General features: G+C 47.2%; 1 protein-coding gene across 1 annotated transcript; it reads right to left on the bottom strand.

Moving 5' to 3' along the window:
* Positions 1–49: 49 nt before the first annotated feature.
* Positions 50–11,625, bottom strand: CA11 (carbonic anhydrase 11). Its single transcript, XM_054993498.1, has 9 exons — positions 10,933–11,625; positions 9,790–9,864; positions 4,457–4,599; positions 4,048–4,233; positions 3,335–3,430; positions 3,150–3,222; positions 2,047–2,201; positions 1,393–1,558; positions 50–1,125 (listed from the first exon to the last, which is right to left on the bottom strand). Exons 1-9 carry the CDS (start codon positions 10,991–10,993, stop codon positions 1,091–1,093), a joined length of 990 nt encoding a protein of 329 aa, XP_054849473.1. The 5' UTR covers positions 10,994–11,625; the 3' UTR covers positions 50–1,090.
* Positions 11,626–11,645: the final 20 nt, after the last annotated feature.

Below are 11,645 nucleotides of genomic sequence, written 5' to 3'. Positions count from 1 at the left end.
CCAGTTTGGCCCTGAATGAGTTAAAGAAATACTCCAAGCAACTCAAAACTCGTTTTGAAAATTATCTTTTTAATTAATAATATTCATCCTTATTCAAAAGTTGGATTATTTTGGCAACAAAATTCTTCCCTCCCCTGCTTCCCAGTTAAGGTTTCTGAAGGCCTTTCAGAAATTATGGTCAAATTCCTGTGTATCTCTGTCCTTTCACCCTGCCCCCAAACGTCTCAGGCTATGCTGTGATGAGAATTTAGGGTGGGTTTCTGTTTGTCTTTTCTACGCTACACTCTCCTAAGTTCACACATAAAGTGGGTGAAGTTTCAAGTATTCTCCCAAGAAGTCGTGAGAGAGGATGAGAATTTGTGGGGTCATTCCTGGGTGTCTTTCATATGTTTTCCTTCTCCCCCATCTCTGCCACTAAACTTTCTGCAGTCCTTATGTTATTTGGGCCATTTACCTTTTGAGGTGCAGCCTTGTGCTCCATGGCTTCCGAGATTCACATAACATCCTACAAATACCTTGGTATGCATTCAGACACCATGAAGACAGAACTCTGTTTCTTTGTCCCACCAAATACACTGAAGTTTGGGGGGAAGGTACAGGCCTGCATGTATCCCACTGACAAATATGACCTAGTTGACCTGTGCAACATTTGGGGCACTTTCTCTCACCATAACATTTGGGGTGTGCAGAGATTTAGGGTATATCTGATGTCCAAACAGAAGTATTTGCTTTGGGGATTACAGGGAAGCAATGTCAAAGGGCAAAATTCTCCATTCACAAGCTCCTGGAGGCCCTATTCCCTTTTAAAGGTGGCCTTTAAATTGGGTTACACTATATTCTGCTATTAAATAGAGCTTGCCTCAATTTTTTAAAAAAAAATCTCTGGAAGCAAAATAGGGGAAGAAGGGATATTCCAAACCCTTCTAATGCAAACAGTCCAATGTGGTTTGCAGGCATGTCATATTATTCCCCTTCACGTGCTACCCAATGGTAGGAGACTGTAGCTTCCCCAGTAAGAGACTGAATCTGGAGGGAGCGACAGACACCCTTGAACATTCAATAGGACAAAACTGGCTCCAATGGGGCCTCTCTACATGATGGTTTTGGAGGACCGTGCACCATCAACTGCAAGAGAGAAGAAAAACACAAGTTAGGGAACGGCTTTTTTCATATCTATATTAAATCCCCTCCAGGTATTTGCACACACACACACACACAGTTTGAAGTTCTTTGCAATGTTGGGTCAAGGTCCAAAGACCTGTGCAAATGGGTTCTGAATGCAGGGCCCCCTAAGCAGATCTTCACTGCAATGGTGCTTCCTACTAGGAGAGGTGTTTTCCACAGGGAGGGTGAAACCTAGCAGATCAGAGCACAGCCTTCTGGTTTCCATACCGTGTAGCTTGTAGTTAGCTCCTTTGCAACGTCGTGTGGGGCGCCGCAGGTCTCGGTTGCTCCGAAGGCTTCGTTGTAAGAGAGGTTGGAGGGGTCTCGAGTTATCGCTCATGCTTCGGAAAATTTGGGAAGGGAGGTTCTGGCTCAGAAGGCGAAGGGAGTGTATCTGGCAAAAGAAGTTCAGGAACTACAAATTGCATCAGGACTCTTAGGTTTTCAGACAGGATGGAAAGATCTTAGGGGCTCAGAAAGAGAAAATCTGGACTTCTTAAGAATATAAGAACCACCATGCCGAAATCAGGCCAGGGAGTCCACTTGTCCAGTATTGAACAGATCCGCCTGAAAGGCCTACAAGCAAGGCATAGAAGTAAAGTCCTCCCCATTGTTAGCCTCCTCATTCTGAAAATGAAGTGTCCATTTAGTCCCTGTGGTTTACAACCCCTGACTGTCAATTCCCCTTTTAAATCCAACTATACTAGAGCCCATTGCCACATCCTCTGGCAGCAATTTCCATAACTCTCTTAGTAAAGAAGCACTTCATCTTCCTCCCCCTGCCCCTCCATCCTGATTTCCAGAGGCATCTAAGCAGGTTAGAAAAGTTACGGGAACACTCTGATTTGTCTGGAACTAGGAGTCACTGCCACTCTGACCCACCTGGACAGAGGTAATGTTGATGGGTCGGTCAATGAGGATCCAGGTGACAGTTTCATAACATGGTGGGGTCGACATGGATCCCTGGTAGGTGATGAAACCAAACGTCTCGGGGTACAGATCTTCAAGACTCAGATCATGTAGAAGATAAGCATCATCTATAACATTAGAATGGATGTACTAGACCGGACAACCATCTTGTGTAGCTCTGGTAGATTCTAGATTACAGTTTCTTAACAAGAGTGGTCAGCTAGATGCTTCTGAGAAATTCATAAGCAGGGCTGAAGTAAACAGCCTTCCCTTCTTGGCTGTCCACAGCCTCTCATGTTCAAAGTTAGACCACCTCTGAATATGGGGATGCCAGTTGGCTATCATGGCAAGTGGATCTACTTACAGCTGTAGCCAGGGCAGGGCCCCATTCCTCCTATGGCTCTGATTGCCCTAACCATTTTTTTCCCAAAATGGGTTTTAAAAATCTGTGATGGTCCCTTTAAAGAATACAAATTTCTTTTTAGAGAAGGACAATTTCTAGTTCTCCCAATTGTTTAGTTTAAGATCAGTATCAAGTGAAAATGATTCTGACAATTCCACTTTCGGTCCTGTGACTGAGCACAGCATGGTGTTCAGAGGGAAAGGGAGGGGGTAACAGGGTACTTTAAGAAAGGTACAGAGCGATCCTAAGTAGAATTACCCCCTTGAAGATTACCCAGCAAGCTCTCATGGCAGAGCGATTCAAACCTGGGTCCCCCAGATCCTAGTCCAACACTCTAACCACTGCACTCTCACAGATTTTCCAACCATTTCTTGCTCCACCTAGAGAGGAAAGCTGGCTATGGCCCAGAGTCTACTCCCCAGTGGTCATCATCCCATCTCATGGTCGTGAATTCTAGACATTTCATTATGCACTGTATATTTTCTTTTGTCTTTCCTGAACTTATAGCCTATCAGTTCCCATTGGGGAGCTACAAATTCAACTACCATGAGAGAGGGGCAAAAATTTCTCTTTAAATCTAAATTCCCTTTCATCTTCAGCTTTTCCAGTCCCGCTCATCTTTGCCAATGAAACTCTATCATGATCTGCATTCCCCAAAGCTGTCCCCACTTACTTTTATAGGAGATCCGGGTAATGGTCTCTCTGTTTAATAGTCTGGTTAGGAATGGATTAGGACTTGGCCCGATCTGCAAGCAGAGAATTAATCATAAGCCTTGTATCTCGGTCCTTGATTTCCAGCCCACCTTGAGCCCTTCAAAGGGACTGACAGATGCCCAAAGGTGGAGGGAGGGCACTCACATTAGCAAAGATTGAAATAACAGCCAAGCCATTGGGGTTGCGTGAAGCCTCTGAGATGTTGGGATATAGCTCTTGGTTGTAGTGTATCAACTGCACCTAGATGTGAGCGGAAAAAGGAAAAGAATATCTACACATATACTTAGAGAGAATAGTAAATGAAGCTTATATCCTGCAAGCAGAGAACTATGGTTCCAGTTGCTACTTGAAGAGCAACTTTCTCACAAATCCAGTCATGAAGGAGTAGTAGTTCCACATCCCTGCCTACATCTAATGTGCAGTTCAGCTTGGGTTTCTCCTAGAATGCTGGCTTGCATTTTGAAAGTACATTTAATTCCTCAAATGTGGGAGGAACATATTCAGACTTTTCTAACAATAAGTCTCTGGGCCTCCAGTATATCAAATTTCAGTTTTCTAAGATGACCTAGGAATACAATAACCATTGGATGTGTGTGCAATGCTCTCTCTCTCTCTCTCCTGTTTGTAAGGGGAGACAAAAGTAATTCTTTCCTGGTAATCAAAGGGTTGTAGAATGCCGGATCTCTTTTCCTACCAGGGTATGTTTTAAATGTGTAACAGTTCACCCATTCCTGTTAACTTGAATGATGCCGGATTCTGCATGTATAAAACAGCCCTCTGAACTTAAGAGAATCCGTAAAATACATCCGTCTATTTCCATTGCTGTAAAGGGTGGACTGGGAAGGGTTTGGGACCACCTCGGCAGAAAAGCTCTCGCCGTCTATCCAATGCTCGGAGCCATATCCATCTTCGCTGCCAAAATGCAGGCGTATCTCCTGGAGCCGGTGGCTGTACAGCAGAGGCCCTCCAGAAACATTAACCAGCTGCAGTGGGTCTGGACGAAAGGAAACGTGCCGTCCTGTGTTGTACATGGTACCGCTGACCTGCAGGGTGAGACACCAAGATGGGAAAGCAGCAGGAGACTGGGGCAGAAGGAGAGGCATATCATTTTATCAGCCATTAGGTGGCCTTGTATAAGGTGTCATACTTTGAAGGATGGCTATCACAAATACTGAGATAATAAATATGGGTATACTACCTCTGTATATGGAAGCTACATTTCACAATCACAGTTACTCTGAAGTAAGTTCTATAGATCTTACACACCTTCTTCCCACCTGTGCTGAGTCGAAGAGGAAGAAGGAAGGGGTCGAACACCATTTGGCTTGTGTTCACATCCAGGGGCGACTGGCGTTTGCCAATAGCGCAAAGACTCCAAGCTGAATTCACCAGACCCCAGAATGGGGGACCTGGAAGAGAATGGGAGCAAACATTCAGTTCTGGAACAGAGTTCTTCCATGTCCGCCATTGAATTCTGATGGTGGCAGTAGTAAAAAACCAGAAGTGGGAAGAGTGTCTGGGGAAGATTTCACCCAGGAGATAGCAGAAGCCAGAACTAGGTCTGCATGAGCTTGTATAGAGAGTGCTAGGCAGCGTACACAACAGCATTTACGACACCAGCATCCTTCGTTTCTTTTGAAATCCCTGGATGTAGCCACTAGAGATCGTTTTCACACTTGAGGCTTAAGAGCGCCTTTGTGTGTGCATCTCCCAGATCTGGTGTGAAGACTGTTAATAGAGAATAGAATGGGGGAAAGAAATTAAATTTTCTTTCTTGCCAATGAAGGTTTCGCTCCTGCAGGAAAATTAGTTCAGTGAGGAGAGGGGCTGCTTCCACACGGAGAACTTGCTCCATCCTGGCTCTCAAACCCAAGCAGGGTTTTTCAGAGCATTCAAACAACATCTTTCACTTCCTTTCTATGGTTTGTGCTGATCTTTCTGGAAACATTGAAATCAAAGCAGATTTTCCTGCTGTGTCAATGAGAAGGTGCTATAGCGATATACTTACTACCATTTTTTTTAAAAAAGCTCTTGGGTGGCAGTGGAGGGAAATGTCAGGTACAAGGGAATCAGAGGGAAGAAAAGAGAATCACCCCGTGCGTATGCTCTGTTGCCTCTATGAATGCTTCTCCATTTGTAGTAGCAATCCTACTATATAAAAGGCAAGCCATATTGGTGACAACTCCCTTTTTATCCTCATGCCGGCACATTGCTGATGACTTGCCAACATCTTCTGGGCATGGAGCAGTGGTCACTGCGGGGTGGGGTGGGGAGATAGTTGTGAATTTCCTGCATTGTGCAGGGGATTGGTCTAGATGACCCTAGAGGTCCCTTCCAACCTTATGATTCTATGGTTCTGTGATTCTATGACTCTGGCCTTGAGGCCGCTGCAAAACACCTGCTTGCCGCCAGGAGGGGGGCTGCTGAATTGACAGCCTAAGCACTCCTCCCCACGCCTCCCCTCAGCACCTTTCCACTCTGGCCCCCAGGCTGCTGCGAAGTGTCCACTTGCCACTGAGAGGGGGCCCACCAAATCAGTTTTCTAAAGCCCGTTGTATTTTTTCACACAATAGGCATTGTTTCTAGTAAGTGAATAATGTGGAATCATCCCCATGCGGAAGCTCCCCCAGATTTAAACACATTCGTAACATTCCACGGTGCCTTGAGATGGATGCTAAAAATGACCAGGGCTGAATCAGCCCTTTGACTTACTGGGAAGGTTCTGGGTGGGCTGCTGCAGCAATGATGGCATCACCAAAGAGGCTGCGCCCAACTTGGACCCAAGCAGGGAGAGTGAAGATGGGCATAGATGGGCTCACCCATTGTCTCTTGTCACCAGGTCTGAGCCAAAGGGTCCCTGGGGCCCAGGCATTGCTGTAAGGGCAGCTCAGCTCAGCTGGCTCCAGGGCCCTTTTAATTTCCCTCTCCACCCCTGCACATGGCTTTGAAAAGGCAAGATGTCCTTCTCCAATTCCCAGCCTTTTCTGGATCAGCTTCTGGAAATTTGCTGAAATCTTATCTGTGGCTGCTTCTGCACAGAGATAATTCACCACTGTGGACTCATTGCAGCTGTGAAGGCAGAGGTGTTCACAGCCGCAACAAAGCACCTACCTGGGGACATATTCCTTGTTTTCCTGGGTATCCCCCATGCCAGCCATTCCCTGCCCCTGAACCACTGGAGGGCTGGGTGCTGATTTTTTAAACAGTAGTAGCTGTATCAGTGTAGTGTTATAGTGATGCATAGCAACTACCGATTTTTAAAAAGCCAGCAAGAAGACCACCAGTGGAGAAGGGTGATGGTGGCAGGCAGAGGGGGACGCATGAGGGAAATGGCCAGTGGGAAGGAAGATACAGAAATGTGCACTTTCTTGTCCACATCACGGACTCTGATCTTTTGGAAAGATTAAAGCAAAGCAGATTTGGAGAATAATGTACCAAAGATGGGGGGAAAGCTGATCAGAGCAGAACTGAGGAAATGACATTGTTTTGGATGACCAGCCCCTCCCCCCCATCCTACTGTATCACAAAAACTCTGTTTGGATTGTGTGTGTGTGTTTGTATGAGAGAGAGAGAGGTTCAATTTTACAGATCAATCCTACATATATTCACTTGGAAATAAACCCCACTGAGCCAAATGGGGCCTTTTGTGCATGTTGCATGCAAGGGAGCTTTAACTAAACTCTTCATGAGAGGAAGAGAGTGAGAGTAGAAATGCTTTATAAGGGTTGTATGTTTTCATTTTTGACTCTGGGCATCCGCGTGCCTGTGAATACACAGAGTCTATGTGGTGTGTATTTGTGTGCCTAAAAGTTTTAGCCAAGCAAGATATTTGCTTTCATAAGAAAGAGCTATGAGAACCCAATTTCTTCTCTTTATTGTTAAGTATTAAAAAAACCTTGGGGAGATGTTGAAATAAGCAATACATTTTTATAAAAGAACCAAAAGAGTGGTGTATGAAAATAGATTCGCACTATTTGTGTATGTGTGTGTGCGTGTGTGCGTGTGTGTGTTTAACTGGAGAAGGAAGTTTGGGTTTGTACATATGCGACATGTTCCTATTGTGCATGAGAAAGCCAATTTTAGCCAGCTTGTGTGTTTGTTAGAACACATTTGTCTCATGTGAATTCACGTCTAAGCTGGTTTCTCTCAGCTAAGCCATCTCTGTGTGTTTGAAGAAGGTAAAGAAATAGTTTTCTCCTAGGTGGTGTATGTGTGTGTTTTCACGACACAAAATGTCTGGCCTCTACCCCTGGGCTCATTTCATTCCTCATTCCCTCTGTGGTTCTGTGTTTCTCTCTATTCTCATCTATGTGTACATTTCTTATTTCTTCCCCTCCATCCCACTTTCTCTCAGCATGGGAATGTATTCTGTCCCTTCTCTTCTCATGCTCCCCAGACCTGTGGGGCCACTGAGGGTTCAATCCCATCACACCCAGTTCTCCCCCCCCACACACACACACAGATGCTGTGGCCCTGTTTCTCGCTGCCTTCCGTTCGCTGCATCGCTGGAGCGAGCGAGGGAGATATTAAATATTAATGCAGCCTCTTGCAGTCACCGAGCCCAGCCCCCACCTCGCCTCAGCACTGCGTACAGCCACGGCGCACCAGTCTCTCCCAAATCAGCGTTCCCTTTCTCACAGCAAGGCGAAGGAGGCCTCCCCCACCCCACTGGGGACTCCACAAGTCATCCCCAACCTTCGACGCAGGGGGTCAGGAGCGAGGCACAGAGTCCCATCTGGCTCCGAAACCTCTCTGGCGATCTGGAACCGGTGCCAACATTCTGCGCCAAGGAAAAGCCCGTTCCTGAGCTCAGAATTAATCATGCAAATGGAGCTCTTTTGCATGCATCCTTTGAACTGAGTCCAAGGTGATTCTAATTGCAACATAGGAAGGGGTAATCTGTTTTATTTGGAAATTTTGAAGGGGGTCAAGGCTTGGGAAAGGAAGGAAGGAGGATGGGGGGGACATTTGCTGGAGAAGAAAAGAGGGGAACATCTCTGATTTCAGAGTGGAAGAAAGTAAAAAAAAAAACGGAGAAGGCTGGGCGATTTAGGGGCCAAGTGAAGTTTTGAAATCAGACAGGAGAATCCCGAGGTCTCTGAGTGAAATCTAGGCCGAGAACCACTCTGCCTTCTCAGCTTTTATCAGACACTGTCAGTATGTATCCCAGCATTTCTTTGCCATCACGAGGACTAGAACCATGTCAGTCTTTTAAATGATGGATGTAAAAATTCTATCACCCAGCATGCAGAAAGCAATCAAGCATGAGATGTCACCGCTCTCAAGCAGAAGAATATAAACATGTCATCACAGGAGCGGCACAATGCTCTATATAGTTTATTGTCCTCTCTCCAAAATGATTTCTCCATTCATTCTCTTCCACTCCCCGCTTATCTTTCTTCCATTCCTCGCATATCCCTTTACTTTCCATTTCCATTCCGCTTTCTCTCCTGGAGTTCCAGTTCTGCTTGCCTCATGCTTCCATCCCAATACTCACCCCATCTATTCACCTTTTAAGAATCACGCTGTGGGATCAGACCGAGGCTACATGTAGTTTGGCATTCTGCCTCCAACCATGACCAGCTCAATGCTCCCCGGTCAGCTCAGAAGCAAGGCTATGATGTAATAACCATGTCCTGACATTTCTTCCCTCCCTTCTTCATCCATAGGTACGCTGCTTCCAATCAGACAGTTTCAGGTGGGTAGCTGTGTTGGTCTGCAGTGGAACAGTAAGATTTCCGTAGCACCTTAAAGACCAACAAGATTTCCAGGGTATAAGCTTTCACGAGTCAAGCTTGTCAGATACCCTGGCTCTCAAAAGCATAAACCCTGAAAATCGTATCAGTCTTTAAGGTGCTACAGGACTCGAATCTTGCTGTTTCCCATCACAGAGGCTCTATTTTTCTTGCTATGGCCAATATTTATTGAAAGATTTACCTTCCCTGTATTTGTCTAGTCCCTTTTTAACAAGAACATTCATCTTCAATATGGCTTTATGATCCTTTCTCCCAGTGTATTTTCTTCCTATTTTAATAGTGTGTCTTCCGTAAAAAGGCCAAACCAGATTCAGCTGCTCTGCTGATCTTTATGACCTCCTGTGGCTGTGAGTTCCACAGGGCATTGGCCAACATAGTATTGTGTGAAGAAGAAGGAAAAAGGGTTGCCTTAACAGCTATACAGCCTTTTTTCATGCCATCAAGTCACAGGTGACTTATGGCAACCCTGGAAGGTTTCCAAGGCAAGAGATGTTCAGAGGTGGTTTGCCATTGCCCGCCTCTGTGTAGCAACCCAAGAGTTCCTTGGTCAGTTTCCCATCCAAGTACTAACTAGGGTTGACCCCTGCTTAGTTTCCAAGAGATGGTTACATTGGGCTATCATGTTCTATCCAGATTAGGGCCCACGGCCCAATACCTGGGGCTGTACAGGTTCTGTTCCTGGGAATAATTGTTGCACGGTGGATTTTCAGACCACACTTTGCCCCATTGGAGGCCATGGCCTTGGGGATAATCATCTAGGATGAGCAAATTAAACAGGGAAGAATAAAGAAGGGGATAAGCCACTACTAAGGTTCCCTTTCTCCGTTGAGCAAGGGCTCATACCTGGCACAAAGCTACCATGAAGAGTCTCCTTGTACGCCCACCAGTCCTCATAGGTCTTTGCAGGAACAAACTGCACTGGAGGAAAAGAGAAACAGAGAGGAAAGGATTAATTAGTGGAGTGGGGGAGACCGAAACATGGAACTTTAAGGGCACCATACCTCTGTTTGAAAACCCTATACACATGTGAGTGTTATCGGCTTCCCTCGAAGGCACTCAGGTGGTCCCCTGCCCTCTGTTATCCTCGCAATAACCCTGTGAGGCAGATTAGTTGGAATGATGGTGACCGGCCTAAGGTCAGCCAGTGTACTTTAGGGCCGAGCACAGATTTGAACCTGGTTCTCCTCAGTCTCCACTGTACACCATAATATCTCTCCTGACAATATTAATCTATCCTTCCTTTCATGATTGATATTGAAGGATTGTAAAAAAAGACCAACAGATGGACAATAGACAGGAAAAGAAGTTCTGTGACTTGAGAGCCAAAAGTTATACCCCTAGCAGAAGAAATCCCAGACATAAAAGTGGACCTGCCTGCAATGGGGCTCACTGGTGAGGGGAACACATACTGCACATGCTCAGAGGCACTTTTGACTTTGTTATATCACTTCATTAGTGTTCCGGGGTCGAGTACTCTGGTACAAATGAAACCTTGCGTTATCCACGTATAGAAAAATAGGGGTGAAAGGTGGACAAACACGTACCCAGAAAAAGAGATTAGAAGAGGATGACTCCATAGATTAGATATGCAGAAAGATGCAAAAGAAAGCAAGGCAGGTGGGTTTTATATGGATATACTGGCCATTGTGGGTAAAATAGGATGTTAGCAAACAGATTAACAAAAAGGGGCAAGAAAGCAAAGATAGATAGATAGATAGATAGATAGATAGATAGATAGATAGATAGATAGATAGATAGATAGATAGATAGATAGATAGATAGATAGATAGATAGATAGATAGATAGATAGATAGATAGATAGATAGATGCACCTCTCTGCTTGGCTGCTGCCCCATCGCCTCCTGCCCAGCTTACCCTTAGTCTTCCACGGGATCCCCCCTTCCTTGCCTCCAGCAACCGCCGCCCCCCCCCACCATCCCAGGCTGACCTCCCCCTCCCGTCTCTCTCCCCAGAGCCGACTCTTACCAGCCATACAAGTTGCTGCCAGGACTCCCAGCAGGTAAAGCCCCCCCAGGCTGGTCCCCATCGCGGTGTGGAGGGTTGGGGGGGTGCTTCAGAGCCGGAGGTGCCCCCTCCTCAGCATCCCGGTTCGCAGCCTCTGGAGACGCCGATCCACGCGTGCTCCGCCGAAACCTACCGATGCCCCCCCCCGTGCCCCCTATGGCCCTTGCCAGCCCGGCGCCCTCTCCATCGCGTCCGATCGCCCCCTCCCGCCCGCCTAAGTCTCCTTGCAGCCCTCCATCTCGCTCCCGCCCCCTCTCCAGGGGATACCCCGCGCCCCTCCTCTCGCACGATCGGGAAGACGGAGGGGGGAGAGCGCGGGGCCGAGGGGGCAGCCAGGTGGGAGGTCACTGCTCGGGGCTGGGCATCCTCCGGCCCCTCCTTCTGCCCGGGGGAGGGCTGAGGAGCGGCGGGACTCCCTGCCGCGTGGGTTGTGTGGCAGGACGCCGGGGGAGGGGAGAGGCGGCCGGCGATCGGAGGGGGAGAGCTGGGGAGTGCCTGGCTCAACTTCTTGCCCGTCCGCTTGCTCTGCCCCGTCGCCCCTGCTCCTCGGCTCACTGCCCCCTTTTCTCTCTCCGCTCCCTATTTCTCCTCCAGCGGGGCTTCCGCCTTCTCTCTGTCCTTCCCTGCTTCACCTGGCTGTCCCCCCTTCCCTGCCCACCTTCTCTGGCTGTCCT

The sequence above is a fragment of the Eublepharis macularius genome, chromosome 12 (assembly GCF_028583425.1).
Source record: "Eublepharis macularius isolate TG4126 chromosome 12, MPM_Emac_v1.0, whole genome shotgun sequence".
NCBI classification, from domain to species: domain Eukaryota; kingdom Metazoa; phylum Chordata; class Lepidosauria; order Squamata; family Eublepharidae; genus Eublepharis; species Eublepharis macularius.
The sequence above is the reverse complement of the archived record's forward strand: the minus strand, read 5'-3'. Positions and strand labels throughout refer to the sequence as shown.

Bases quoted from the DNA above. Each gene is read 5' to 3' on its own strand.
- CA11 (XM_054993498.1), bottom strand. From the start codon at position 10,993: ATGGGGACCAGCCTGGGGGGGCTTTACCTGCTGGGAGTCCTGGCAGCA. The intron at 4,234-4,456 runs GTGTGTAAGATC...CTCACCCTGCAG, and splicing joins TCAGCACAGGTGGGAAGAAG to GTCAGCGGTACCATGTACAA. The intron at 1,126-1,392 runs GTATGGAAACCA...TCTCTCTTGCAG, and splicing joins AGCTAACTACAAGCTACACG to TTGATGGTGCACGGTCCTCC.